The sequence below is a fragment of the Hippocampus zosterae genome, chromosome 18 (genome assembly GCF_025434085.1).
Source record: "Hippocampus zosterae strain Florida chromosome 18, ASM2543408v3, whole genome shotgun sequence".
Classification (NCBI taxonomy): domain Eukaryota; kingdom Metazoa; phylum Chordata; class Actinopteri; order Syngnathiformes; family Syngnathidae; genus Hippocampus; species Hippocampus zosterae.
This window is the reverse complement of record NC_067468.1, coordinates 14,620,625-14,648,538: the sequence shown is the minus strand read 5'-3', so window position 1 is coordinate 14,648,538 and position 27,914 is coordinate 14,620,625. Positions and strand designations below refer to the sequence as shown.

The 27,914-nt window shown below is 46.8% G+C and overlaps 1 protein-coding gene across 3 annotated transcripts in view; it reads left to right on the top strand.

Moving 5' to 3' along the window:
* pappaa (pregnancy-associated plasma protein A, pappalysin 1a) overlaps nucleotides 1-27,914 on the top strand; it is a 76,806-nt gene that overhangs the window by 19,932 nt on the left and 28,960 nt on the right. For all 3 annotated transcript variants that reach the window (XR_007959776.1, XM_052050369.1, XM_052050368.1), the window contains exons 5-13: nucleotides 172-364; nucleotides 481-602; nucleotides 4,819-5,320; nucleotides 11,214-11,342; nucleotides 12,445-12,536; nucleotides 14,640-14,836; nucleotides 26,070-26,180; nucleotides 26,515-26,650; nucleotides 27,392-27,605. Coding sequence is in view for 2 of the 3 variants with exons in the window: in XM_052050369.1 (XP_051906329.1) it covers nucleotides 172-364; nucleotides 481-602; nucleotides 4,819-5,320; nucleotides 11,214-11,342; nucleotides 12,445-12,536; nucleotides 14,640-14,836; nucleotides 26,070-26,180; nucleotides 26,515-26,650; nucleotides 27,392-27,605 (1,696 nt within the window). In the remaining variant the exon portion in view is untranslated. The remainder of the gene's footprint in view (nucleotides 1-171; nucleotides 365-480; nucleotides 603-4,818; nucleotides 5,321-11,213; nucleotides 11,343-12,444; nucleotides 12,537-14,639; nucleotides 14,837-26,069; nucleotides 26,181-26,514; nucleotides 26,651-27,391; nucleotides 27,606-27,914) is intronic.

Sequence of the window (27,914 nt, the reverse complement as noted above, 5' to 3'; positions counted from 1 at the left end):
TCGGTTCGTCACTCGCTTGGAATGAGCTCAACTGCGTGTGACGGAAAAACCTGAGGCATCTATTTGGAAGTTTTGAGGATCCACGCGTAGCTAGCCATCGTAGCGCAGGTGGGGGTGGGGGGGCCGGAGCCCATCCGTCCTACTCCCGACTACTTTTGTCTTCCCCCGCAGACGACTCCTGCACCGACTCCTTCACCCTCAATCAAGTGGCTCGCATGCACTGCTACCTGGACCTGGTCTACCAGACCTGGCAACCCGCCTCCAGACCTCCGCCGGTGGCGATGCCCCCTCAGGTGGTGGAGCAGCATCACAACTCGGTCACCTTGGAATGGTTCCCTCCCATTTCGGGACACTTTTACGACAGGTGAAACCACCCGCGTTGACGGTCTCTTCGAGTCGGGGGAACCGCCGATGGAGGAACCGCGGCTGGCGTGGCCTGCATCTAAGTTCCTTGCTGTGCCCGTCTGTTGTGTTTCCTAGAGAATTGGGATCAGTGTGTGATAAATGCACCGAGGGGAGAGTTCTGCTGCAGTACGCCTCCAACTCCTCATCGCCCCGACCGTGCGCCCCATCCGGACACTGGTCTCCACTCGAGGCTGAAGGTAGATCCGCGCCTAGCGCTAGACGGAGCGACGCGGAGGCTACGCGTTCTCCGTCGGCCGTGTAAAATCGGCAAACGCAAACGGAGGTTTTGCCGGTTTTTGTTGTCTCTCGGAGTCGGAGCTCCAACGTGCAAAAACGGACTCGCTTGCGAAACACGCGCGCGGGATCGAGCGTTCGGGTAGCGCCGTTCACATGGCACATGGGGGTGGGGGGGTTCGAGGCCACGAAAGATGTCAAAAGACCCCCGTTTAATTCAATTCCCCCATTAAAAAAAACACGGGATTGAAGGAGGATAAAAGTTGACAGAAGTGGGATTTCGGAGGAGCTTTATTTTTTTTTTTTTTGGGTGCACGGAGAGTGAGTCCCCCTAAATAAGGACTTTAGAGGGATGAGGTTTTCATGCTATTAAAACACTTTTGTGTCCCATCTGTGCGCCACTGAATCACTCTGGCAGCGCTGCTCACATCCAGCACACTCACTGTCTCGCTATTATGAAACGAGAACGGCACGCAGGGCGCAGACCCCCACCGAGGCCCGGACCATCCTAATTTGGATGCGCTCGCTATTGCAAGACCAATGCGAACGGAGGAGCCATTTACAAAGTTGACAAAATAATGACACCATCAAAATGATGGTAATCATTCGATCCTGTAATTTCTTTTTTTTTTTGCAGTAGTACGTGTTGTTCTTTTGTGAAAGCAAGATTTGTCTTTTTTCTTTTAATGAATGACATCAGCACCAGATCGTCCATATGAATGCATTTTATGGTGGGCTTGATGAAAACGTAATGGGGTCCGAGACGGGACTGTGGGGAATTCCGAAAGTGTCAATCATGAAATGAAATTAAGGACAGAATTAAAAATAAGCGAAATGACTTTGACTCGACAAATATTTGTAGAAATGGACATTATTAGAAAACAAACTTACAATCATGTCGCGAGCGTACTAGCTAAAAGGCTCGTCTGACCGAGAGCCATTACTCACGCGTTATTAAGCATTTGTAACGACTGCTCCGCATATCATCGCCGGCGTACGTGCCCGCTCCTTTCCCGGCACGTCGCCCAAACAGCCAAATGTAACGCGTGGCCTTTATCTCGAACTCTGTTGCAGCGTTTGTCCGCTCGACTTGGCGTGCGTGCGTGCGGGCGATCTATAGATTATTTCAAGTCACTGAACCTTGCCTTAACGCTCGCCGTAATGTGTGTACCAGAGGCAAGTCTGGGCTTGTCCAACATTGCTCCGTGTGTAAACTGTACTCAATTTTCTTTCTTGGAAAGCCTCCCTGTTTGTGTCAGCTCCCCATTTCCTCCTAAGCCTGCCCGGGCTGGCGTCTCGGTGGATTCTCAGCTGCCGTTTTGGGTGAATAAAGTGTCTGCAGTAGTTAGACGTTCACTCCACGCACGACTGGAAACCGAGGCATTTGCATGTAAACTCCGACGGCGAGGCGCGTATCTGGAGATATAAACGGTGTGCCTACGCATTCATGAGTGGAGCAGTTCGTGCGTACGCGCGGCACCTCGAATGGCGGCGTGGGTCACCGAGGGCCGGAGGTACCTCTCATAAATGTTTATGGCTCGAAAAGAAAGTAAGAAAAGGCGCACGTGGACACGAGTTCGGCAGGAGGAAGAAGAAAGGTTCTGCGCGGGGGGGGGAAAGCGAGCCAAATATTTAAGCGAGATGCGTGTGGTTAGCGTCATTCGCAAGGAAAGGATCCCGGCTTGATTGGAAACAGGAGTGTGCACGCATGCAACATCCTGCACGTCGACGTGAGTACGGCACGGTGTAAAAAAAAAAAAAAAAAAAGTGAATCGGGAAGGCTCCGGAATCAACCGTCATTGAGTCGTTTTGCCATCTGTCAAGTTGGGCCAAAGGCCACTGAAATTTTGATCTCAGACGGTGTGATTTTGTGACCATCGAAAGCTGCGTTATTGTTTTGAGCCTCCGAATACTCCCAACGGTGTGACACCGATTCCCCGGCTGTTTCATCGGAAGCGCGTCGGCTGCGTGGGGGGGCCGTGCGGCGGGATTATCTTGTCTGCCTCGGGAGTGTGGAGCAGTGTGCGACAGTGACTCATTCGCCATGGGAGCCACGGTTCTTAGAGAGCGCAAAACGTCTGCATGCCCGGACATGTCCCGGAGTTCACCAGGCCGTCTCTTCGGATGGGGCCGGACCTCTGGGTGACGGGTCCCATTTTTTAGTTTTTATTTGTGTGGGTGTCATCATATTTTACAACAAAGACGGATTCCTGGTTATGGTCATTTTAGTACATTAAATGCTGCCCCCAATACAAGGGCTCGGCTCCAGCGGGCCCGCGACGCTTGTGAGGATAGAGCGGTTCGGAAAATGGATGGGATGGATGCTTTGCTAAGAGAGATTGAGTGAAGAAATGAACACTAATTAATATTGACGACAATAAAAATGATAAAAAGGCCCGGTAGTCCAGTGGTTAGCACGTCGGCTTCACAGTGCAGAGGTACCGGGTTCGATTCCAGCTCCGGCCTCCCTGTGTGGAGTTTGCATGTTCTCCCCGGGCCTGCGTGGGTTTTCTCCGGGTGCTCCGGTTTCCTCCCACATTCCAAAAACATGCGTGGCAGGCTGATTGAACAGTCTAAATTGTCCCTAGGTGTGAGTGTGGATGGTTGTTCGTCTCTGTGTGCCCTGCGATTGGCTGGCAACCGGTTCAGGGTGTCCCCCGCCTACTGCCCGAAGACAGCTGGGATAGGCTCCAGCACCCCCCGCGACCCTTGTGAGGATAAAGCGGTTCGGAAAATGGATGGATGAATGAATGAATGAATAAAAATGATCAAAACAGGTGGCGCGGCGGGCAAGAGGTGAGCGCATTCGCCTCACAGGTCTGAGGTTGTGGGTTCAAATCTGAGCTCTTGATAGGCACTTTGGCACCTGAGGACCCAAAGATACGACGCCGAGCTTTACAATAGCGAAAGATATAGAAAAAAAAATGAAAGATAATAAAAACAGCACTGTTGATTTTTGACCTGACCTGGAATATTTTGGAAAACAAGTGACCTTGCGGGCATTTGGATCCCGAAGTTTTGGAACAGCAAAGCAAGAGCCGGAGTAGGCCGTCCTCACGGCTGATTTGCTCGAACGCAAATGGGGGGCCCGCGGCAGGAGGCCGCAGAGAAAATTGAAAGCATTTCAGCAAATACTTCTCAAGCGGGCCACACTTTTTGCCCCCCCCTCCCACCCCCCTCCCGCATTCTTTCTTCTTTCACTTACCTCCACTCTGGCCACACACGCAGTTACAGTACAATAATAAATGTGTTGAGATAATGTGGCTTGGAAAGCATATTCAGTGTTCACTTGATTAAACAGTGGAATTTTGCACGGTGCCCAGAAATGAGGTTAGCAAATGGCTTCGCCGCTCGCCAGCTTGGAAGTGTACGAAAGGAAATCGAGTGGGGGGGTTGTGGGGGGGAAAGAACATCGCGTCTGCCGCTCGCTGGCTTCTCAAAGTGCTTGATGAATGCTAGCGTACGTCACTCGGGATAATGCGAGTTAGCCGTGTGCCGACGCCAAATTTGGAGCGAGTGTGGCTGTTTGGGGGGGGTTGTAATGACTTTTGCTGAACCGAGAGCCCCCGACGGCGCCCCCCCCCCCCACACACACCTTGTAAGAACTCACAATGAACTCTCAGTTTCACCTCCGCCCTCGATTTGCTTAAGAAATTAAAAAGAGGCGGCCCGGTAGTCCAGTGGTTAGCACGTGGGCTTCATTGTGCAGAGGTACCGGGTTCGATTCCAGCTCCGGCCTCCCTGTGTGGAGTTTGCATGTTCTCCCCGGGCTTGCGTGGGTTTTCTCCGGGTGCTCCGGTTTCCTCCCACATTCCAAAAACATGCATGGCAGGCTGATTGGACGCTCTAAATTGTCCCTAGGTGTGATTGTGAGCGTGGATGGTTGTTCGTCTCTGTGTGCCCTGCGATTGGCTGGCAACTGATCCAGGGTGTCCCCCGCCTACTGCCCGAAGACGGCTGGGATAGGCTCCAGCACCCCCCCGCGACCCTAGTGAGGATTAAGCGGTTCAGAAAATGGATGGATGGATGGAATTAAAAAGAGAGGACCAAAAAAAAAAAAAAAACGTGATCAGACCCAAAGCCTTCAGCGAGCGAGAACGTGGTCGCGTTCCGTTTGGCTTTCGTTCAGCACGTATCTCCAAAAAAAGCGCGTCTGATTTCTCCGACCTCATCCCTCAGGCCCCCCTGACGTGGAGCAGGCCTGCGAACCGAGCGTGCGCACCTGGAGCCCCAACGCGGGCATCGAGCAAGGCATCGTGGGCCTATCCGAGTGCCCCCTCCAGGGCTGCATGCTTCAGCTGGAGTTCCCCCACCCGCTGGTGCCGGATTCTCTGACCGTCTGGGTGACCTTCTTCAGCCCCGAAGAAACGGCGCTGCCGGCGATCCACAACATCCTGCTGCTCACCGTCGGCGGCGATAACATCTCGCTGGGGCCCAGCGACGTCTTCTGCGACACGGCGCTCACCCTCAAACTGGACGTCGAGGAGGAAGTCTACGGCGTGCAGTTCTTCACCATGGAGCAGCACCTGGAGATCGACGCCACCCTCTTGGCGTCCAAACCCGACTGCTCTCTGTGCCGCCACTGCCGACCGCTGCGCTACCGCCTGCTGCGCCAGCCGCCGTTCACCCACGCGCCACACGGTCACGTTTTCAATCAGCCGTCACGCCGATATACAGACAGGTGAGTGACCCGGTAGGTAAATTGGGTTTTTTTGGGGGGGGGCGGTTGGGGGTTCAACCTTCCGTGTTGTTGGCGACGCTGCCGCCTCGCCGTTTGCCATCCGTAAAATTCTCGAAAAGGAGGATTTGCTGCGTATTTGGCGGGAGTGCCTCGGGTTAGAGTCAGGAAACGGGGGGGGGGGTGTTTCTTTAAAGACTAATTAGGGAATTTTCGGCGTGACACCGAAAAGTGTGTTTATTCGCGTGAGCAAGCGAAACGCACAAACACGGTCTCGCAAGAGCGGATCTCCTTGACGGCGCCGCCGAGGAAAATGAGTGAGTCGCCGCTTCTGTTGGAGTTTCAAAGCTGCGGTCGGACGTGCGTTTCCAAAGTCGCAGGTCAACGGTTGCCCACGTTTGTTTTTTCCCTCCCCCCTACCCCCCGTTCCGTGAAGCGAGGGCAAACAGATGGCTTGTTGAAAGTATTATGTGCACGCTGCGGTGAGAGTTTAGTGCTGTGCTCTTGCGGAATGCGCTGACTCGTCAAAGATTTGCGCTGTACGCGGCACCGACGCGTGTTGTGCCATCTCGCTATCGTGCCGTCAGCGCGGTTCACAAGAGAAGGAAGGGAAAGAAAAAAAAAATGGCCCGATAAGATGCGAAAGGGTAAGTATAACGCGTTACGCAACGAGAGCCGCGTTGCATAAAGCGCCCTCACAAGCTCTTCCTTGCTTTTTTGGACAGCAGGAGGTCTTCCAAAGGCTGCTTCCAGTTAGACGCATTTTATTTGTCGGCAGGATTTGGCACACCTCATTGAATATTGACGTGTACTGTAGGTAGTTTAAAAGCTGCGGTGAATTTCATGAGCTGCGGTCGCATTCCCGCGGTCGAGGTCGGTGGCACCGGCGGACTGTTTACCTTCCTGAGTGCATATGGAATGTTGTCGCTGGTTTAGAAGGCTTTTGTAAGCGTGATTGCAACAAAGACAACACGCGCTTGATTGTTTATTGAGGACTAAAAAATTATTTAGGAAAAAAAAAAGGGTTCGGAAAAATGAAAGTGTTTATCTGATCACGTGGAGAGAGGGGGTGGGAGGGGGGTGGGGGGTGATTGATCTCGAGTGTCAGACCACTGGCCTTTACCTGAGCTGGGGCAAACTGAGCAGAAGGAGCATTTGGGATCCCCCCCCCGCCCCCTCGCGCCCGACACCATTCTTGGGTGGCGGTTTGTTTGTAATGGCCCGAGGCTGGGGGGGGGGGGGGGGGGGGGGTGTCAAAGCAAAAGGATAAATTATGGTGCAAAATCAGGACGTGTGAAAAGAAGAGGAGACGCATGAGGTTGAAGGTTGAACTATTTGGGGTTAAATCATCGGAGCGAGCAGCAAAAGGTGATGGAGGAGAACGTTAGGGGGTTGAGAAAGCAATGAGTGGGGGCGGGGGGGGGCGGGAGGATTTGGTCTGACCCCCATTCAGTCGAGACACCCCAGTCGATGGGCTAATCCTTTCCGTGATGTGGGTTTCAGAGCTGTCACTGGGTCAAAGGCTATCTCAGAGCTGATGTGAGGGGACCTCCCAGAGACATAACCCCCCCCCCCCCCGACCCCCCCTCCCTTCTCTGTTTGGGAAAGAGCCCCGGATTGACAGCTCTTTCCCATAATATCTCATGACCATCCCCATGACTCCCTTTTGTTGAAACACAGATCAATGTGTACACCGTCTCCAAAACTGGGCGAGTTCAATTTCGAGTATCAGTCACCGCTGAGCGGCACTTGATTTGTTTGACTTGATGGCTTCTTGAGGTTTGAAAAAGGGGAAGCGCTCTTCGCCTTTCTTGGAACGATTCCACACTGGTTGACACTTTGCGTCCCAAAACAATCATCGGCAACAGTAGTTGCATTGTTCAAATGTGAACGCGACAAACTGGCCCCGCCATGCGTGACTTTCATTCGTGGTTAGACGGCGAGACATCCAAAGACATATTTGTGTCTGAACATTAATTTGAATGACAATTAGGGGCAATAGAAAGTCAAAGCCGCCCGTTAAAAGCTAAAAGGCAGTGACACCCGAGATGAACATCAGCTCCCGCATTGAAAAAAAAAAACACTCTTGCATTGTTTGTTGTTCTTGCAGCTGGCAAAACGTTTTTTGTCTCTTTTCGTTATCCGCCATCTGCTAGCAAAGACCGACATGCAGATACAAGAAACATCTTTCATATAAACATACCCGATTAACAATAACACACACCTTTTTTTTTTCTTTTTAATTCAAGCAAATGGATGCTGACAAACTTTGGAAGGTATATTTCATCTACCTCAAAATACCCCCCCCCCCCGACCCCCCCATTCTTTTCCGACAAGCTTCTTGAGCGTAATGACATGACCCACAAAAGGATCCAATCTTATCAGCGAGAACGACTTGTATGGCTGACTTCTTTGCCGGCATTTAAATGGCTCACGAGTGTCACGTTTCACCTTTCATCTATCACGTCCCCAAACAGTACAGTCGGCGTCAGTAGTGTGTGAATTGACTCTTCTTTTCTATCGCCGTCATCTCACTTTCACAAAAAGCCGAGCTTTGAAAAGAAGATCTGTGAGACACGCATGGACCACACGACACGCGTGTCTCTTGTATCGTGCGGTGCGGCCATCTTGGATTTGCCGAAATGGATGCTGAAGAGTCCCTGGCTGATTGATTGACTGGTTTTAACTGTATCAATAAATAGGGATATTCAGCCATCAAAATGACATTTCTTGGGCTTGTATTGGCTTATTGTCTCTAATTGATTTGGAGTTTTTTTCCCTACTACACACCTTTAGCACTGTAAATCATTTTGATTAGCCAGGACGTACAGTATATAAATAAACCTGCCATGCATGCTTCGACATCAAGCGTTGCAAAGTCTTTTGTAGTGTGAGACGCATATATTTCATCTCTAAAATAGCAAACGTTTTTTTTTTTTTTTCCTGGGATGCTGAATCGACTGTGTACTTATATTAATATCTTTACTGACTCTCAGCACCCAAGATGAAATCCAGTCTCCAAACGTCATCGCATGATGGTACTCCGCTACCGCAAATTCGACCGCAATCCATTCCGTTCCGATGGACCCCATTCAGATTAGCTCAAATTGGAATATTTCAGTCCAGAGTGCAAACAGTCAGCATCATAAAATGATGTGTGTTCGTTTTGACGTCATGTAAAATGTAGAACTAGAAGTTGCTCAAGAATAGACACGGGCCATTTGATTTTTCTGTTTGTTTTTTCGGATTACCGCAATAGAACGCTTAGCAAAAAAGTGTAGCAAAAGGCCAAAAGAAATTTTGGTATGCGCAGAGTTAAATCCTTTGGTACTGGTCGAAGCCAAAAGGTGCCCTGAGGGCTCACAAGATTTGCTTACATTACGCGTGGTGATGATTTGAACAACAACAACAACAAATTGAACTTTGGGAGGAATATGTGTGAGGAATTTGGAGGCCTACCAAATTGTCAAACACGAGTTGACCCATTCGCAAGACTTGGATGGTTGATGGCCATCGAGTTTTAACAGACGTCAGTCTTACGAGTTGCTTCCCGCATTCCGAATGGTGAAACCATCTTGATCCCCAACAACCAAGTGGTTGTTTGGGTCATTTCAATCTAAAAGGAGGGAACTCGACGCTGGCTTTGACTTTACACAACCACATCCACTGCAGCCCATTGTTTCTTTGTTTGTCTTGCATCCACATGCCGCCAGGACAGGATGTGCTATGGTCATTTAAAACATTTTTTTTTTGTGGGACTCTATTGAGTCATCAAACTGATCATCGTGTTCAGTGCGTGTAAGCGAAGCTTTGTTAGCCACAGTGGCTAGCATGGCGATGGAGGTGCAGACTGCCTGAGCGACTGCGGTCGAAGCAGGACGTGAGTCACGACTCGCGACTCAGTGGGCATCAGATTTGTTTTAAAAGAACCGGAAGAACTTTTCGACATCGCAGATGCTTTTCAACGCCAATACAAAACAGAAGCGAAAGACGCCAAGATGCTAATTATTTTAAGAGGGCTTCTACATGCGTCCTCGTGTTTGAGTAGAGCCACCATCTTCCCGATACTGCTTGTGCGTTTGCATCGAAGAGGTTGTTTCCGTTCCGACATATGTTTTTAATAATACAACAACAAAAAAAGGGCAACATAATTATTGTAAAACTTGTGATGTGATCCCGATGTAATTATAAAATATAGGCAGTCGGACAGGCAGCTTTTGTCTGTTAGGAGTGGAAATAACGGATACAAGAGTAGCCAAGGCCCAAAGCTGGAGATGACATTTAAAAAAAACAAAACAGAAAAACATAAATACATTTTACCTCAAGTCTCCTCGCACTGTAATCAAAATCAGCCTTTGACATTTAAATCCACTTTCTGTCCTGCTACACATTAAATTACTGAAGCATGGCTGTATTTTTGTTGTTGTTTGTTGGTAATTCCCATAGGATATGCCGACAAAACTTGATGGTCCACATGAAACAATCTACTTTATCTATCAGTCCTATTTGGCCCTAATTTACCAACGCTGCCCCCCTGCCACTCCCCCACAAACTTGTAACTCCCTCCCCCTCGCTGTGATTAAACAAAACATACTGTCTACACGTATCGCCTGTTACACATTAAACAACAAGATATAGGCTTTATTATGCTTAACAAGTAGGAAACTGCGAACTTTTTTTTTTTTTGCAAATATATTTTTACAGTCTGGGCTTTTTTTTTGTTTTCCCATTACGCAGGCTGATATGTCTCGCACATGACAATATCAAACACCAATATAAATATGAGGGTGTTATCATCTGAAAATGGTTGACGGATAGACGTAAGAAGACATCATCATCTTTTTTCCTTATAGATACTGTGGAGGACAATACAATGAGGACAATTCACAAATGTTTATTTTAATATGGTTGTACATTGTACACCACAAAAAAAAAAAGGCCAAATGGCACTCAAATGACATGATTTTCCTCTTCTTATTTTTATTTTTTTATAGCTGTTTACTGTGGTAAAGAACAACAACGCCTGGAGCAACATTTAACTATATTCAGTACATACATAAGCAACAAAACAAAATACCGTACATAGTTGGCACTGCATAGCGTGTGAAAGAAAAAAAAATTGAACGCTTTGATTCCATTTTTGACACACACACTGTCGGACATGTGAAGGCCAAAATCAAAACTTAAATGAGAAACCACCAGCATAAACACCAAATCAAGTATAAATGGAAAAAAAGAAACAACTATAAGCAAATGAGAAAACTGTAAATGAGACATTTGCAAGACGGCGTGCAACATATATGGGAGAGGATAACCTGCACATAGAAGAAAAGCTTGCTTTTACATTTTTTTTTTTGCTTATGGTTTTCGCTTTTTCATTTCTTTTTCCTTTTTTAATTTTTCCCAAAAATAAAAATAAAAAATCCCTCCCCGGGTTCTCTATAGTTTTCAGTTTTCTCATTTAAGTGTTGTTTTTTTCCTTTCAGACCTTTTATTTTCAGCCTTCCTTATCATGCCGACTCAAGAAACCGTCATGGCGACATACATCCGTAAAGTGAGTAGTCCTCAATAATTCCAACCATTCCGCTTGTGTGTTCCTCATGATGGTTCTTTGACTCGCTATGATACACAAGCAAAGGCAGTCAGTGTCTATGGGCATCGTGTATTTTGGCTCACGGAAGCCTCCCTGCGAAAAAAGATGCCTCGCACACACACAGCATCCCGCCACGCAGTTTTCCACCGGGCTGGTCCAAGTGTCTTCGCAGCGTATAATCTTTTAGTAATTGCGGTTTTCTCTGACGTTGCTCGGAGGCTTCCCCTTTTTCCTGAAATGCACAGTTCTTTTTTTTTTTAACGTTGGGGCTCTTTCTCTCTCTCTTTGTTTCGCTATCGCCAGGGATGTGGAGCCACATGTCGCATACACCTATCGGGTCCAAACCATCTCCAGTCGGAGCGAAAGCGAGCCTTCCCCGCCGCTGGTGCATGAACTTGGGGCCACCTACTGCGGGGATGGACGAATCCAGAGGTGAGCGCTCTCATTTTTGGCATTTTGACCAATAGTTCTTGATGAAGTGTGATTCAACTCGGGGGGGCTTGAGTTGTGTCCTGCCCACTTTCCACTTGGCTGCAGCACTCCTTGTTCTTGCTGCCCTCAGTCTCATGTTGGATAAAAAGTGGGGGAGACACACGTGAGAGATTCTCGACATGTGATTGAGAGCCTGTACTGTTGTTTATCGATGTGTGCCCTGCGATTGGGTGGCAACCAGTTGAGGGTGTCCCCCACCTACTGCCCGAAGATATTTGGGAGAGGCTCCAGCACACCCGCGGCCCTAAATAGCAGACGCTAAATTGCTTGTTCGCTCATTTTAACACGGGGATGGGCCATATGTGGCCCACGGTCACACTGTGAGTGGCCCCAAATTAAATGTCACCCATTTTTTTATTTAAAATTTTTTTTTTTAAACAAACACCCATATTTCATGAAAAAACACTATGGGGGTTTACAGAAGATATTCATTCATTCATTCATTCATCTTCCGTACCGCTTGATCCTCACTAGGGTCGCGGGGGGTGCCGGAGCCTATCCCAGCTGTCTCCGGGCAGTAGGCGGAATCGGTACCCTGAATCGGTTTCCAGCCAATCGCAAGGCACACAGAGACGAACAACCATTCGCACTCACACTCACACCTAGGGACAATTTAGAGTGTTCAATCAGCCTGCCACGCATGTTTTTGGAACGTGGGAGGAAACCGGAGCACCCGGAGAAAACCCACGCAGGCCCGGGGAGAACATGCAAACTCCACACAGGGAGGCCGGAGCTGGAATCGAACCCGGTACCTGTGCACTGTGAAGCCGACGTGCTAACCACTGGACTACCGGACCGCCCTACAGAAGATATTTAAAAAAATAATGTTTGAGGATTAAAAAAACTTTATACTTAAATATGGCAGCCTCATTGTGCTTTTTATTACGGTTCAAGACGCCTGCATTTTACTAATACATTTCCAGTTTGGGCTCCTTGTGTCGGTGTACACACGGAGAGACTCCTCTACCGTATGACGTTTTATTGTATGTTATTTGGCAAGTCTGAGTGTGGATGTTTCCTTAACCACCTCCTGATGTGTTAGTTCCAAAGGAGAGGAGTGTGATGACATGAATTCCATGAATGGTGACGGCTGCTCAAGCCAGTGCAAGAAAGAACCTTTCTTCAACTGTGTTGGTAAGTCAATTACATTCATAGTTTAATGCCTGCAAGTCGATCAATAGCGTCAGTAACCAGAAAGCTTTGCCCTTCTTTTAAAAAGTCTGGAAATCATTACGGTGACTCATCTCGTTTTATATTGCTAAATGACTGGCATATCCGACATTCTTTTTCACAAAATAGATGGATGGGTTTCCTGTGTTGTTCTCCTGCTGCAGTACACACACGCACACCCGCACACACACACACCCCACCTCCCTCCACTTTTCTCCCCGCTGCTCCCCTCTTGCAAGCGTGCATGTGTTTGCACATGTACACAACATACGAGCAGGCACATGCGTGTGGGAGCTTCTGTGAAGTGTCTGCTTTAATTCCTGTTGGATTGCCCGATGACTGCATTGGCCGTGCTGTTTTTTCCACCAACTGCGAGGCTCAAGTGTGTGTGCGTGTGTGTGTGTGTGTGTGTGTGTAGTTCTGCACAGAATTTGGAAAGCATGATGATGGGACATTGCGTCTTCTCCCTCTGCCTCCCCCTACAGGCAGAGGGAGGCATATTATTTTTAGGAAAACAAAGTGTAAACATAAGTGAAGCACTATGAAAAATAAGGCCATGAAGCAATGGTAACGATGGAGGGAGAATGCAAGTCGCCCGCATGTACTCGGCTCTGTCAGTTACATCGTTCCATCCATCCATCCATCCATCCATTTTTGGGGGCGGGGTTTGATCCCAGCTGACGAGTAACCATACATACCCACCTTCACGCCGTCACCGAGAAGGAACCGATCCCACATCAGCGACTCTTGTTTCATCCTTCCTTCCTTTTATTATTATCGTCCACTTGGAATGTTAGCCAGAAGATATGAGGAGAATCCTGCACTGGGACGACCTCACAACCAAAACCGTCGCTTATGAACATGGTTTCGTAATTTGTTTTTAGATCGTATTGGGTTAATTTCCATGGCCAGCAGATGTGGCACTCTGGGCTCGCTCTGCGAAAAAAAAATGCAGACTTGAAATGCACTTTGGGAGTTCATTCTTCCGATGCAAAGTTAAAGTCTTGCAAAACATGTTGGCAGCGGTTCGCTGTCCTTGTTTTTTGATACTTTTGTCCTCAGGAGTTGGGCTTGGAATGTTTCTTTGTCATTCATTTGCTCTTGCATGCTAGCTGACGGTTGTAAATTGTTGATTGATGGGAAAAACGACCAAGGAAAACATGGTCGCAGGCCAAAGAAAGCAATCAATCTCGACACAAAGCTCCTTATATAACTCCGCCGTTGTAATACCGTGTCTTCAAACAGAGTTCCGTCTTTTGACGTGCGAGTTTTTTGGCATCACGCGCAAGGTGTCTCGACTCGTCCGCTAATGTTACAAAGCTGAGAGATCTCCTTCTTACCGGGATAAGGCTTTTCAAATAATATTATCTTTTTTATTTTTCTTTATTTTACCCCCTGCGCATTCCCACAAGGTTTGAGCTTCCTCCTGTCTCGGTTTTGCCGTCACCTCCTGTTCCCATTGAGTGTGAGGCATCTGTATGCCCCCTCAGTAGCCCCTCAGTTCGCTGTCCAGCGGCGCACAGAACTGACTTTGGTTTTTTTTTTTTTTGGACCGCACTGGGGAGGGCTGGAATTTCGAGAAGGAGGCCCCGGCCAACTTGGCACGGAATGCCGTCTCCCCTCCCCGCGCTCCTAAATGGAACTGCATCAGCTAACAGCGCTTTTGCTGTGAGCAGTCAAGCCCCCCCCCCCTCCTCCTCCAGGCCCATAAGCTTCCACTTCCATGCTTTGAACCCGGCGTGGGATGTCTGGAAAAATGAATAGTTGTCGCTTTCTCTACCTCTTAACGTTATCTGATGGCCCCACTACCAACTTCTGTCTCTGGAATGGGTTGACCATCGCCCCCCCCCCCACCCCACCCTTTTCACGTGCTCACTGTTTGCTTTAATTCACTCCTTTTGTTTCTTTCCTTTTGAACCTCTCGGGAACTTTGCTTCGTTTTCCTCCTGTCTGTAGTTGGTCGGCTGTCTTCACCGGTCAAAGGGTAAAAAAAGACGTGAAGAAAGAGTTTTGTCGGATCTGACCATCTTTTGTTATTCCCCCCCGCCCCCCCGCATGGATTCGCAGAGGAACCGAGCATGTGCTACTACTACGACGGCGATGGCATTTGCGAGGACTTTGAGAGAGAGACCGGCGTTCGAGACTGTGGCCTTTACACGCCCAGCGGCTTCCTGGACCAGTGGGCATCGTCTGTGGAAGTTTCCCACGAGAAGAAACCCTACTGCTCGGGAGAGGTCGCCGCCGGTTATCCCGCTGTTACCAAGGTAAGGTCCATTCATTTTCTATCAACTTGTCCGGTTCAGCGTTAACTGGGTGAGTTGAAGACGATCACAGCTGACATGTATGCATGCTAACGGAATTTGGGAAGAAAATGTAGTACCGATAGAAAGCTCAAAGCGGAGAACGTACAAACGGGTCGAGCCGAGATTCAGTCCGAGAATTTTGGACTGCGGGGCAGCAGACGCAGCCGCCACCAGGCTGTTCTCCTTCTATCCCGTTTGGATATTGGGATTTATGGAGGGCTAACACCAATCTTCATCTTCCGAGCCGCTTGATCCTCACAAGGGTCGCGGGGGGTGCTGGAGCCTATCCCAACTGTCTTCGGGCAGTAGGCGGGGGACACCCTGAATCGGTTGCCAGCCAATCACAGGGCACACAGAGACGAACAACCATCCACGCTCACACTCACACCTAGGGACAATTTAGAGTGTTCAATCAGCCTGCCACGCATGTTTTTGGAATGTGGGAGGAAACCGGAGCACCCGGAGAAAACCCACGCAGGCCCGGGGAGAACATGCATGAATGAATGAATGAATGAATAACACCAATCTTGCTCTTCGATTAAGCATCTTTTCGTTTTCATCCGTAGATGACATCAAACAACTTCTTTTGCCGGTTTGCCAGTGAAGTCATTTTAAAGATTGGGACGTTTAATTAGATCCAACCCCGACCTCCCCCCCCCCCTCTCATCCCATCCCAGCCCACCCCGCCCCCCGTCCCTAGTGGCGGATGCATAAATTTGCCTCTCTCATTAAAGTAATGCTTCCAGAAGACGGGCCGAAGCCATTGATTCCACCCGAGCGTGGTGGAAGCATTGATCTGTTGCCGTTGTGCGATGGCACAAATCATTAGGGCCGTGCATATATCAAGTAGACACAAAGCCTCGCATATGTGGAAGGGCACAACCCTCGAATTCCCCTTTGGGCATTGACATGTGGTACATAAAACCATCTCCTTCGAGCCCTTGTTTATTATTTCTCTTCATTGTCCAATCCTTTTACGGCATTCGAGGCGTCCAAACCGACGAAAGGAGCCGCAATCTTTCCACACTTTCTTTAATGTGAGAGTAACTCTACTATGCATCATTTCATCTTCATACCGAGAACCAGAAGAGTTTTCCAAACTCATGCGGACTTTTGACAGCGCCGGTTCTTGCGACGCTGATCGCTATAAAACTGGATGTAGAACATTTTTCTGGATGGCTGCGGTCAGGCAGGATTTGAAAATGACTTACCGATTGTGTCGACGTAACAATTTATGCCGCAAAGGGCATTTTTGCTCGGTTCACATCAAGTCCGGATTTGAGATTTCTTTTTTTTCTTTGTCGTTTACGTTGGTCGACATAACCCTCTTCCTATCCCTTACTAGCCACAAACATCACTGGGTTGTGGATGGTAACGAATAGGAATTAGTAACGGATAGGAACGTGTTGGAGTTTGAGCTGCCACAGGCTACAACTTGAACGCCATCCCTAACAATCGCTAAGCTAACTTTAGCCATAACGCTAACCCTGTCCCTGACCACGACCAACCCTCTCTCTCGTACTGCAATTTACAGTGACAAACCCAAACTTCAATCACTTCTCCCTCCCTCTTCGCGGTGTAGCTTGTTTGTCAATGTGGGCGAACGTTGAGAGCGGCGAGTGACCGCGCATGAATGAGATTACGCTTGACCCTTTCCGGGATGCCTAAACTACTCTCGTTGTTTTTGGTTCGTTGGGTTCAGAACTTTGTGCTTTGGGTACAACTCCCTCCAAATCCGTATCCTCACTTATTCCCTGCTCAATCAACGTACTATGAAGAAAATACCCTTTGCCACAATGCTTCAAAAGGGATTCCAATGCTGGGGAAGGGCAGTTCTGGAGCCTTCCGTCCTTTGCTAGGCCTAGCAAGGGATTTATCACTGACATCCATCACTTTGTATCATTGCTGTCCTTGTAGTGCTTCTTTTCTTTCCAGAAAAGGAGGCGAGGCTATAACTAACATGCACCTCAACATCTTAAGTGCTCCTTGGCATGGATTCTACCCCCCCCCCCACCCCCCACGATGGATGTACGCCATCTTGACACACGCTTGAAAAAGTGGCTGCGCAAATTAGCTGTTGTTGTTGTTTGTTTTTTTTTTTTTAATACATCACGTCACCTGTCCTGTTAATAGCTCACTTCATCCCATGTGGATTAATTTCAAAGAGCTTTTGATAAAGTCTGCCGAGAGATGTCCTGATAGAGGACGGCACATTTTTGCGGCATTGCAAACGGTGGCTTTTTTTTTTATATTCTGAATGAGCTCGTTGAGGATAGGACATCATTTCCACGCGATCTCATAAACAAGTCTCGTGTTGGTTTTGTGTATCTGTTGCTTTTGATGTCCCGCGACAGTGTTGATTCCGTGTGTGCCTCGGCAAAGCGAGCGAGCGATAAGAATCTTTCCGGATGCAAGAGAGGCAACAACAGCACAAGAAGGCACTTGGGGAGAAAGAGAGATCATGTCTCTGCACGAAATCTTAAGTTCGGCGTGTGTGTGAATGTGTGTGTGTGTGTGTGTTGAGAATCTTTTACACATAAATCTATATCTTCGACTTTAAAACAGCTAAATCGATACAGACTCATATCCATATATCACGTTTTGACACTGAGCATGTGCTTTCATTGATTTATTTTGTTTGTTTGTTTGTTTTTTTTTTCCTTTCTCTTGCTTAACTTTAAAAATGATCACGCCGCAGCTCATAATGACCGAGTGTGGTTTTAGTAAGACAAGTTAATGATGCGTGCACACATTAAGGCTCATTATAAATAATGTGCACTGTTATATTTCATTGGAAACACTGTACTGCATTACAATATTTTGCAAGTTTTATGTAGTCAGATAACCTATTGATTTAATTTAAGTGCATGTTATTTCAGTGTTTTATTTTGTCCCACAATTCGGTTTTTGATCTTTTTTTTTTTTTTTTTTTTAATTCTTGGAAAAATTGTAAAGCTCCAGTTTAAAATTTTGACCTCCTTTGTGTCTTGAGGGTGATGTGGCTATAAGTAAATACAAAATTTGTAACGAAAATATTGGTTTGGATGCATCCACTGCAGAAGTTTTAACAGCAAAGTGGATGTTAATATTCATGAATGAAGTTTTGAGGAACAGTAATGACGCCTTCCATGCTGCATCGAATCTCATCCACTAATTAAGGGGTCAAATGGACGCGAATAAATGCACGCCGTAACATTTATGACCCCGTTGAGCGATGAACTCCGCCCTTCCCGCTGAATCTCTTCATGTTGCTGGATCTTTAAGCAGTCACACAAGCACGCCCTTGACTCGACTGGGGAATTTAATACGCTACAGTTGACATCAACACATTGTTTCTCTCATCATCAAGCCTTTGAGTGTGCGCTTGACTTGAGAGGGATTGAGCACTCACCACTCTCTTTGTGTGTACCTGAGTGCCCATCTGCGTGCATGTGCCGTGTTTGCGCATATTCCAATTTCACATGAAACAGCAAGGCAGGTGATTTCTCCTGAGATATTTGCTGCCCAGGCAATCTCTGACGCAACACCCCCCCCCCTGCCCCCCCCCCCCCCGGGCATCCCTTGAGAACGCCACCCTTAATTATACATAAGCAACAGAAGGGGGATAACATTTGAGTTGTGTCACGCTGCTAGGACATGTTTCTATATGAAGTTCATCCATACTGAGGTGTAAAACACAATACGGCCTGGAAAGGATTAATATGGACAGAATTATAATCACCAACCGTTTTGAAACTTATGCTTACTGGTTCAGCCATTGTTTTCCAATGTGATTAAACAAAAGGTAATGAATCTACATTCACGAAGGAGGACATAAATCGGAGAATAATTACCGTTGAACGGCTGAAATCAGAGAATCTGAGCAATTTTACGTTAAGTGCGGGCTCCAAACAAGTCCTCGACTATTAAAATAATCGATTAATTTTGACCTCTCCCAACCGATGAACAGCACAACTTCAGTAAAATTTGGATCGGAAGCGAACTTGTCCGCTTGCCCGACAATTAAAAGTACAGTGTGTAGGACGTAGTGCCATCTAGTGGCGTACTAATAGAATGCAACGACCTCAGCTCGTAGCGCGCACGTGCACTACGGCCACTCAGAAGGAGCACGCTTCGCGAGCCTACCACCAAATATCGTCAGCACAGGTGCAACCCAAAAGGTCCAAGTCAAGGTTGGGCCTCGTGTGACAGCATTTGTAGAAATTGACACAAGTTTCGGAAACTCGGTGAACATGATACACAAAGTGATTTCACGCGACGCAAAGGGGTATTAAAGGAACCTCTCTCCCGATTCGAAAATGGAATGTTAAACTGTTGTTATGTGTCCGCTTGGTCAAATTTTTTACCTCGGTATGACCAAAATTGTTCGTTTGCACGCATGTGGAGCTGCTATATTTACATAAAACAATGGCTTGCGAAGAAATCATCACCAGGTTCGACAAAACCTCAACCTTGAAGCTTTTTGTGTAATCCCGACGGACAGCAAACAAATGCGGAGAAAGAAAAAGAAGTAGTCCATTTTATTTTTGTCTTAAAGTGCCCCAAAAAGCAATCGGAAGCTCCGTGTAAAGGCTACTGTCGAGCTGATACTCACATTACCCCCCCCCCCCGCACCCATCCCCCCCACAAAAAAAAAAAAACAACAGTAGCTGGGCTGCCGCTTTCAGCAGGAGAGGAAAGCCAGCTCCTTTGGCACGGACTCCTTCGCCAACATTCCCTCAAACCGCACAGACCTCGTCAGGCAGCGTGCCAGTGACATAAGCGTGTGGTAACATTAAAAAGAAACCTCTGGGATGGCGTTCCTTTTTCCCCTTTTGCTTTTCCCGTTTCAATTATTATTGTGGCTCTGCCATGCAAAAAAAAAAACCTCAGTGCGGTCGCCGTGCTTTTTTTTTTCGTGGCACTGTTGACCCCGCACAACATTTTCAAGCTGTTAATATGCAAGCTTTTGGCCTTGTTCTGCGCAGCCAAAGCGGACCGCTGACTGAGGGACATTTATCCTCTCAGCGGACCCATCTGGTTTCAACTTTCCGCCGTCGCACGCTCGCCGACTCCTATATGTTAGATTGCGGTCGACGCTCTCTACCACCCAGTCTCCCCCTGATGAGACGGCCTTAGGTAAACGGCGTAATTGCCCTCGCTCGTTAGCGCTTAACGGTCTCACTCTCAGCGGGCCGTCGACGTCACTGCCATTAGTCGTGCACCAATGAGACGGTCAGCCTCCGTGGCTAAGGGTGGGACTGGGTGACAGGACATTACCTCACACACCAGGCGCTCACCAACATTCCGGTAAACCATGGGATGGCGCTTGGAAAGTGGTGCTCGTTTCTCTCTCTCTGTTGCTTGTTCTCTTTCCTTCCACAAATGCCTCGCAGATGCTCACGTCTGCTCAGGCTTCAAATTCATCGCCTGCGTCTTTGCCAAGAATCCGAGGACCAGACCTAAAAACATACCTGTGGCCGATATGTTTCGCTGCCGTTGCATCGACGCTAAATTGAAGTTCCATCCCTCCCATTCCAATCGTGGGGAGGTGAAGCCCGTGAGGCTACCAGCGGATGATTGGAACAACCGTTTATCTGTTTATTACAATCTGGAGCCTATCCCGGCTGCGGGTGAAACGCGGACGTCAACCTGGTTAGCGGTCAAATTCAAAGCACATGTCGCTCGGATTTACGCCGCCGCGGAAACCTGCAGTTACTGAACGTGCATCGATCCCATGCGGGTTGCGCGACAAACGTGGACCCGCTACACGATCGGCAACCGTACGTGGACGCCGTCCCCTGAAAAACACTTCTGCCCATTTTTGGGCGTTCTTTACCTCCGAAGAGGCTCCACTCGACACTTTCGTCCTGTTCTTCATACTGGAGAATATAAATTGTACCTTGCACATACCTAAGGCTTAGTTCATGTTGATTGTACAAGTGATTTGTTAAGTCGTTGACACAAAACAGCAAAGAGTCGAGTTAATGTATTACAGCGAGTGCCCTAATTATTGATTTTTCTAAGGAGTGGCACCGAATAATGCTGAGAGGGGCTTGCCAACGTGAAAACAATCACTTTCCCCGGACTGCGTCTTGCTTCTTTTCATTGCCAAGTACGGTAAAGATGACCTCAGTGAAGAAGTGACCTCATGCTTGTTTGGATCGACGGTATTTATCGAGCTGAATCCACAAGTCTGAAGTACATTACTCCGTAGGATTCGTTGTTATTGCCTTTCGCAACGGCGTTTCCCCACTTTAATCTTGACTTGTTGCTCTCGCGGTACATTTTGCCCTGCCCCGCAAATTTTCAGCGTCCTGACTCCTGACCGATTGCCCTCTCGCTCTTTTTCTGCTCGAGTTCCTCTCCTCTCCATCGCACCCTTGGCTTCACCTTAACGCTGCCGTTAGCTAAAGTGATGTTGAACAAACACCGGTGGGTGCCTACAGTTATGGTCGGTCGGGTTGTTGCCTGACCGGCCAGCTGGTACAAATTAAGACCGCATATTTTCCCTGTGGGATTACGGTCCGAGCGGACACCTAGTACTGCGTGCTTGATTTAATATGGGTCCTTTGTGACATCCTTGAATTTGTTACAGGTGGTTGAGTTATTTTTCAGGGGATGCGAACTCAATGTAGTGGTTTGCTGCGTGTTGTTCCTGCTGTGATGACAGGCGTTTTCGGAAGATTTATGCCTGTTGATCTCAGAACAGTCGCTGGCTTACTCTTTGGCCTGTGGCTGGTAGAGGGAAAAACAAGTTCCATGCAGCAATGAGTCACGATGGTTTGTTTAGACGCTTCGAAAACTGGTGTCACAATTAAGACGGTCGAAAAGTGGCTTTGTGTCGGCAGAATTGAGGCACTCGTAATAAAATGCGCAATAAAACGGTCCCTGACAGTTGGCTGACTGTTTCCTTCATTCATTCATTCATTATTGCGTTGGTAGCACGGCGCTTCGCAGAGCTGACTTAGCACACAGCTGGCATAAGATCGATTTGCACTCAATGCCCCATTCACCGTTGCGCCGCGACTGACTGGCGACAAGTCCAGGGTGTAGTCCCGGGGGCTACACCCGTAAACAGTTGGAGGTTAGGGTTCAACACGGAGCATGTCCTAAAGCATGTGCGTGTCAATTTCTTTCAATAGGCCCATATTGAATTAATTACAGTACTTATTTTTCTTTTATTTTGTTAATATCACATCTTGCGTTCAAGAGCGTGATGAATAAATGTTGCGGTTGCAGAATTCTGTCATTTTGGCATCATACTAAAAACTATTAAGCCAGAAGCAAACATTTTTATTGTGAAAGTCAGCGGTATACAATTAGTCCGGTGCTTTTCAACTCTTTTCTTTGACGCAACACCCTCCGCCCCATCAATAAGAAAATATTTCGCACCCACTGCAACTCTTGCGCCACTACTATACATAGCACAATTTGCCTAGAAAATTGTTATCAGACAAAATCCCAACACAGTACAGCTAATACCTGTTGAGCACACTTTGAAAATGACAGTTCCGCTGCCACCTACGGTAGTGGATGTGCCATTACAGTTTATTTAGGTACAGCAAAAAAAATAAAAAATAAAAAAACATGTTCCTATTTTAGATGCACTGAATTAGTCTGAATGACGGCGATGATATCTTTGCTTGGCGTGCAAGTAGTGGCTCCATCTATGTTCAGTCCTAAAGGCTTTATACTGGCTCCCAATCAACTGTAGAAACGATTTCAAAATTCTGCTACCGGTCTATAAATCGCTGAAAGGTTTGGGTCCTAAATACAAAAGAAATGCAGATTGAACATAAATCCAGTCGGGCTTTGAAATCTGCAGACTTGGGTCAATTAGTGGAGCTCAGAGTTCAAAGCAAACATGGTGAAGCACCCGTTAGCTGTTATGCTGCACACAAAAACGTTTCCCCCCAACCGCGAAACTTTGATGAAGGTGATTTAAACATTTCACTTTTTTTTGTAAATTTTGAAACCTTACATGTTTTTCTGCACTTTAAATGTTTTTAACAGTTTCTGTTCATGTGTCAATGCACGTTATTTTAGTAAATTAGGTAAGCCTTTTTTTTTTTTTGGTCTGCTTTGCTTCTGAATGTCGGTAACCTTTGTGTTCGTAGATGTTTTTACGTTATTTTTCCTGTAACGCTAAAAACAGCTCTCTTCCTGCATCGTGCCTGCCATCCATATCTTCTGACACCTTTCCCTTGTCTCTGGGCACCTTGAGACTATAAATATTCTGTGCAGCATCTTTTGTCATCTGTACCTGCTGTGATAGTACAACTGTTTTAATCAAGCAATCAATTGAAAGGTCTGCTAGCGGGTGGTGTTTCTTAATACCCAGACTGAAGGCGGGCAAATATCTGTCATCATATTCTTTGCGAAAATGTGTTGTTCCTGTTTTGCCTTGTGACATTAAAGTGTGCTGATTTTGGTATTGTACCACTCATATGCAAAGTACTGTGAAGTCTTGACTGCCAGTCATTTTGTGTGTGTGTGTGAATAGCAGCCTTGGCCCCGAATACCACATCCTACAAAGATACAGTTACTAATGCCTTTGACAGTTACTTTTGCCTCCAGGGGTGGGCTGACTGGTCAGTATTGATACAGTTTGACTGTGATAGAGCTAAAAGCATCTGGTTTTCATTCCACTCATGTATTTTTCCCAATTTTCTCATTTTTATTCTATTGAGTGAAAGGCTCATGGCAAAGACATTGCAGAGAGAACCTGCCTCAAATTTGTCAATAATAGCTGCATTACTAAGCAGATGTTTGTCCAGTCTTGCAGACTTTGGCTTTCGCAGATGGTAAACTGGTGGAAGTAGCCTTGGAATATTAATAATTGTTTCCATGTGGTTTATTACTCAACCTGTTATAAAGAGACTTCTATAAATGTCTGTGGGGTTCTGTAGCCCTACCCTGGAAGCATTCGTCAACAAACGTTCATTTTTAATGTCCCCCGGGACACATTTTCGGTCTTATTATAATACCTGACCATGGCTCAAAGGAGTCCAAGGAATCCTGCAGCGTGTTTAAAGGATCCGACATCTTGCTTCAACGCGACTGTATCAAATTAAGCTTCTTGCGTTAACGCTAGCAGCAGTCAGTCTGGTGAGCGCCATTGCGAAGTTTGGTTTTGTTTCGCAGAAGTAGAATTTAAATTCGTACTTGGTGCAAACTCAAGCTTGTGAGTTACTGCTGACATGACATTCAAACTGTTGGTTTGCTTTGGACTGCGGCAATGTGCTTTGAAGCAAACTGAGTCAGAGATCCATCAGTTTCTGCTCCGTTTCAGGGAATATATACAGTATATATCAAGCGTGAAAGAGAATTCAACTGTGAGTGAAAAAAATGTAGGTGCTATTAAATTGGGAAAGGCGCTGGGGAGCTTCATTTGAAATCTTGGAGAAAATAATGCATGGAACCAAGTTCACTGCTTTGTCACAGATGGGGAAACGAGTGAGCGATTGGGGAGTCTTTGGGATCAGGAGATGGAAAGACAAATTAACGGAAGGACCTGCTCTTAGGCTTTAAGATGAGATGAAAGGTATCGAACCATCTTTAGAAAAACATGCAGTATTGAAAATAGGAACTGGTTGGGACGAGGAAGGTGAAACACTACACTGAGCGCTGGAACGGTGTGACTGGATGCTTTGTTGTGAAAGTCGACCCGATTGAGGTTCCACCAGCGTCGAGGAACAGATCGGGGTTGAATTTCCCGGGTCCCTCCCAACGTATTTGCAGGAATAAGAATGATTTTTATGGGCGTGCTTGATTAAAAGCAAGTCATGCTTTCCAGTCTCAGAGTTTCAGATGATTTGATTTAATTAAGATGTTTTACACTTAACCTGTGCCTTCCGCTTCGCAATTATCAAATAAACAAAACAAAACAAAAAAACTGTCCAGTTGCATCACAGCGTCGTGGGATTCTATCCAGAAAATGGCATTTGCATTCTCACAGGAATACTCATTTCTGCTGCATCAGCAGCAAGCACAGAGGCCATGTCAACAGATTCAGGGAAGAGATATCTGGGCAGATAGGCGGGCGGGCCAGTTTTTCCACGCCGGCAGAATCTTACAGTCGCCGCCATAGCAAAACTCTCCGGTTACGGGTGTCTTATTTCACCAGCTCAGGAGAGCGGGCGAAACGGTCCGTCCTTGGTGATCTGCCCTCCATTCGCCTTTGTGTTTGTTAATCGTTTAGTTGCGGTGTCCATTTGTCATCTTTTTCCTCCCTGTCACTTTTCTTTCTTTTCAATCCCTGCTGTTTTCTCCCAAACATTTTCTTTGCTTTACAATCCTTTTGCAGCCAATAATGACATTTATTAAGACAAGGTGGACCGATTGACCCGCTTTCTTGGAAACCGGGCGTCAGCAAATTCGAAACTGTAGCAACACTCTGGCGCCTTGTAGTGGGCAGGTATAGCATGATGTTTTAAAGACAGCTAAAACAGCCTGCATGCCGAGCAGATGCTAAGAGCGCATTATTATTACTATTATTATTATTATTCATATCATTCCTAACCGCTTGATCCTCACTAGGGTCGCGGGGGGTGCTGGAGCCTATCCCAGCTGTCTCCGGGCAGTAGGCGGGGGACACCCTGAATCGGTTGCCAGCCAATCGCAGGGCACACAGAGACGAACAACCATTCGCACTCACACTCACAACTAGGGACAATTTAGAGTGTTCAATCAGCCTGCCATGCATGTTTTTGGAATGTGGGAGGAGACCGGAGCACCCGGAGAAAACCCACGCCAGCCCGGGGAGAACATGCAAACTCCACACAGGCAGGCCGGAGCTGGAATCGAACCCGGTACCTCTGCACTGTGAAGCCGACGTGCTAACCACTGGACTACCGGGCCGCATTATTATTATTATTATTATTATTATGACGTTTGGACGCTTTATGATGACGCAAAGACTTCAACTTGCCTCTTTGTCGGTGGCAAACCAAACTCGTTTTTCGGAAAAACTTGCTAAGCACCAACTAAACACAGCACTGATCCTTTAGCGGCAAAGGCAATTTTTTTTTTTGATGAGGGATGAGGGGGGTGGAAAATGGGTAAATGCGGTCCAGTGCCAAGTGACCCATGGAATACAGTATAGTTTCATAGGGGACCAGTAAACTAAAGGATCAAGGGGTACTATTTTGTCTACTTCAACTACTAGTCAAAATAATAGTAAATGTTTTATGCTCTCTTCGTCTTGTCTTAGACATGTCAATCCAAGGTGTTTGATCTATCTGACGGGGTTTCCCAATATGCCTGGTTCCCATGCCATGATGCCCGCAAGTCTCCCTGGGGATACCCAAACTACTGGCTGAAGGTATAACCTTGGATTTAATGGATCACTTGACAACATTTTGAGTCAATCAGGATTTGGATTCAATGGTATACTGTAAATAAAAAAAAAAAAATACACAGGATGAATATATCCCGATTTTTTTAGCTGACAGACGTGAAACTGATTTTATAACACCTTGTGTTCATGAAACATAAACTTTTAAGGTTTGGCTGAAAAGAGGGAAAAAAATTCATTAAAAATGCGACCACATAACACAGGCACTTGCATTTATGATGCAATATCAGCGAAAAAAAAACAGTTAATAGCGCAGTCAGTTTCTTTCATTGCAAATCTGGACACTACTTCCCTCATCCAGGCCCACTTCTCTCATCCAATGGTGGCTGCGGCAGTGATCATACACCTCGCGGCTGATGGGACGGGTTACATCGACCAGACTCAGTGTAACGTCACCGTTCAGCTGGTGGACACTAAAGAAGGCATCCATAGCCTTGGTAAGAACCTTTTTCCGTTCCAATGTTCTGTTTACGCATTAAATGTCACCGACACGGAATGAGGAGGTGAAGTTCACCTAGCAATTTTAGCAGTGTAAGAAGATGATAATAAAAACAACAGTAATAACATAATAATAAGACTGTCATCGACAGTCCGTGTTATTTTCCACACCACGCATCAAAGGCTGAATCTACAATGGCTGTAATGCATCCATTTTGTGGGATTCCTGTGCTATTCCCTCTGCCAGTGAGGGAATGTCCATTTTGTGCAACTTCCTGTGTAACGTTTGCCACATATCAATTATGAAGGGTAGATATTCTTCCAACAAGTTTCCAAAGGTAGTAACAGGCCTCCTGTGGAAAATATGCACTCATCCCTTCTCTATAGTGCCTATAAAGGTTGGAGGTGAACCGGAGCCTGCCCCCAGATGACTCACAATGACTCACAATCACAAGGGAACATATAGTCGTAAAATCATTCACACTCACATTCACATTCAAACCTATGGACACTTTAGTGTCTATTTTTTGGCATTTTCCATGACATACTGTATGATACAGTAAATAAAAATCATATACGGCATTCCTATTTTTTAGGGGGAAAAAAATAGGCTCTCTAACAAATCTATTCCAATACATGCATGATGAATGTTATGGTTGCATTTCATTAAACCAAAACAAAAACCTAGATTTGGTCAACAAAATCCACAACAAAAAGCTTTTCTTGGTCCTCGTTTATAGGCGAGTGGCGACTGAGCTGCCGTACGAATCCGTTGGTGATTCCAGTGAGTCACGACTTATCGGTGGCCTTCTACCACACCAAGGCCATCCTTGTCGTGTTCGCCTCCCGCCTGGTAGCCATCTCCGGCGTCGGCCTGCGCTCTTTCCAGTCCTTTGACCCCATCACCATCAGCGGTTGCCAGAGCAATGAGATCTACAACCCCACCGGTCAAAGGTGAGCCAACAAACCCTGCCAACATGTCACACGTAGGACACGCAATTCCATATTGTTGAACTTTGCGATTATCATCATCTTGGATGTCATACAATTGTAGTCCCACTAAAATTACTGTATGAAATGCGCTTATGCCAAATGATGACGTGCCATACCGCAGGAATCAGACATGCTTCATTTAGTCCAAATCAATCTGAGACACAATTCCGCGAATGTGCTAAACATTGCCTGTTTTCACCGTGAAGTTTATTTATATGTCCCTGATGGACAAATTTCCTCTGACCAGAAATGATTCGTTTAAACTCCCAA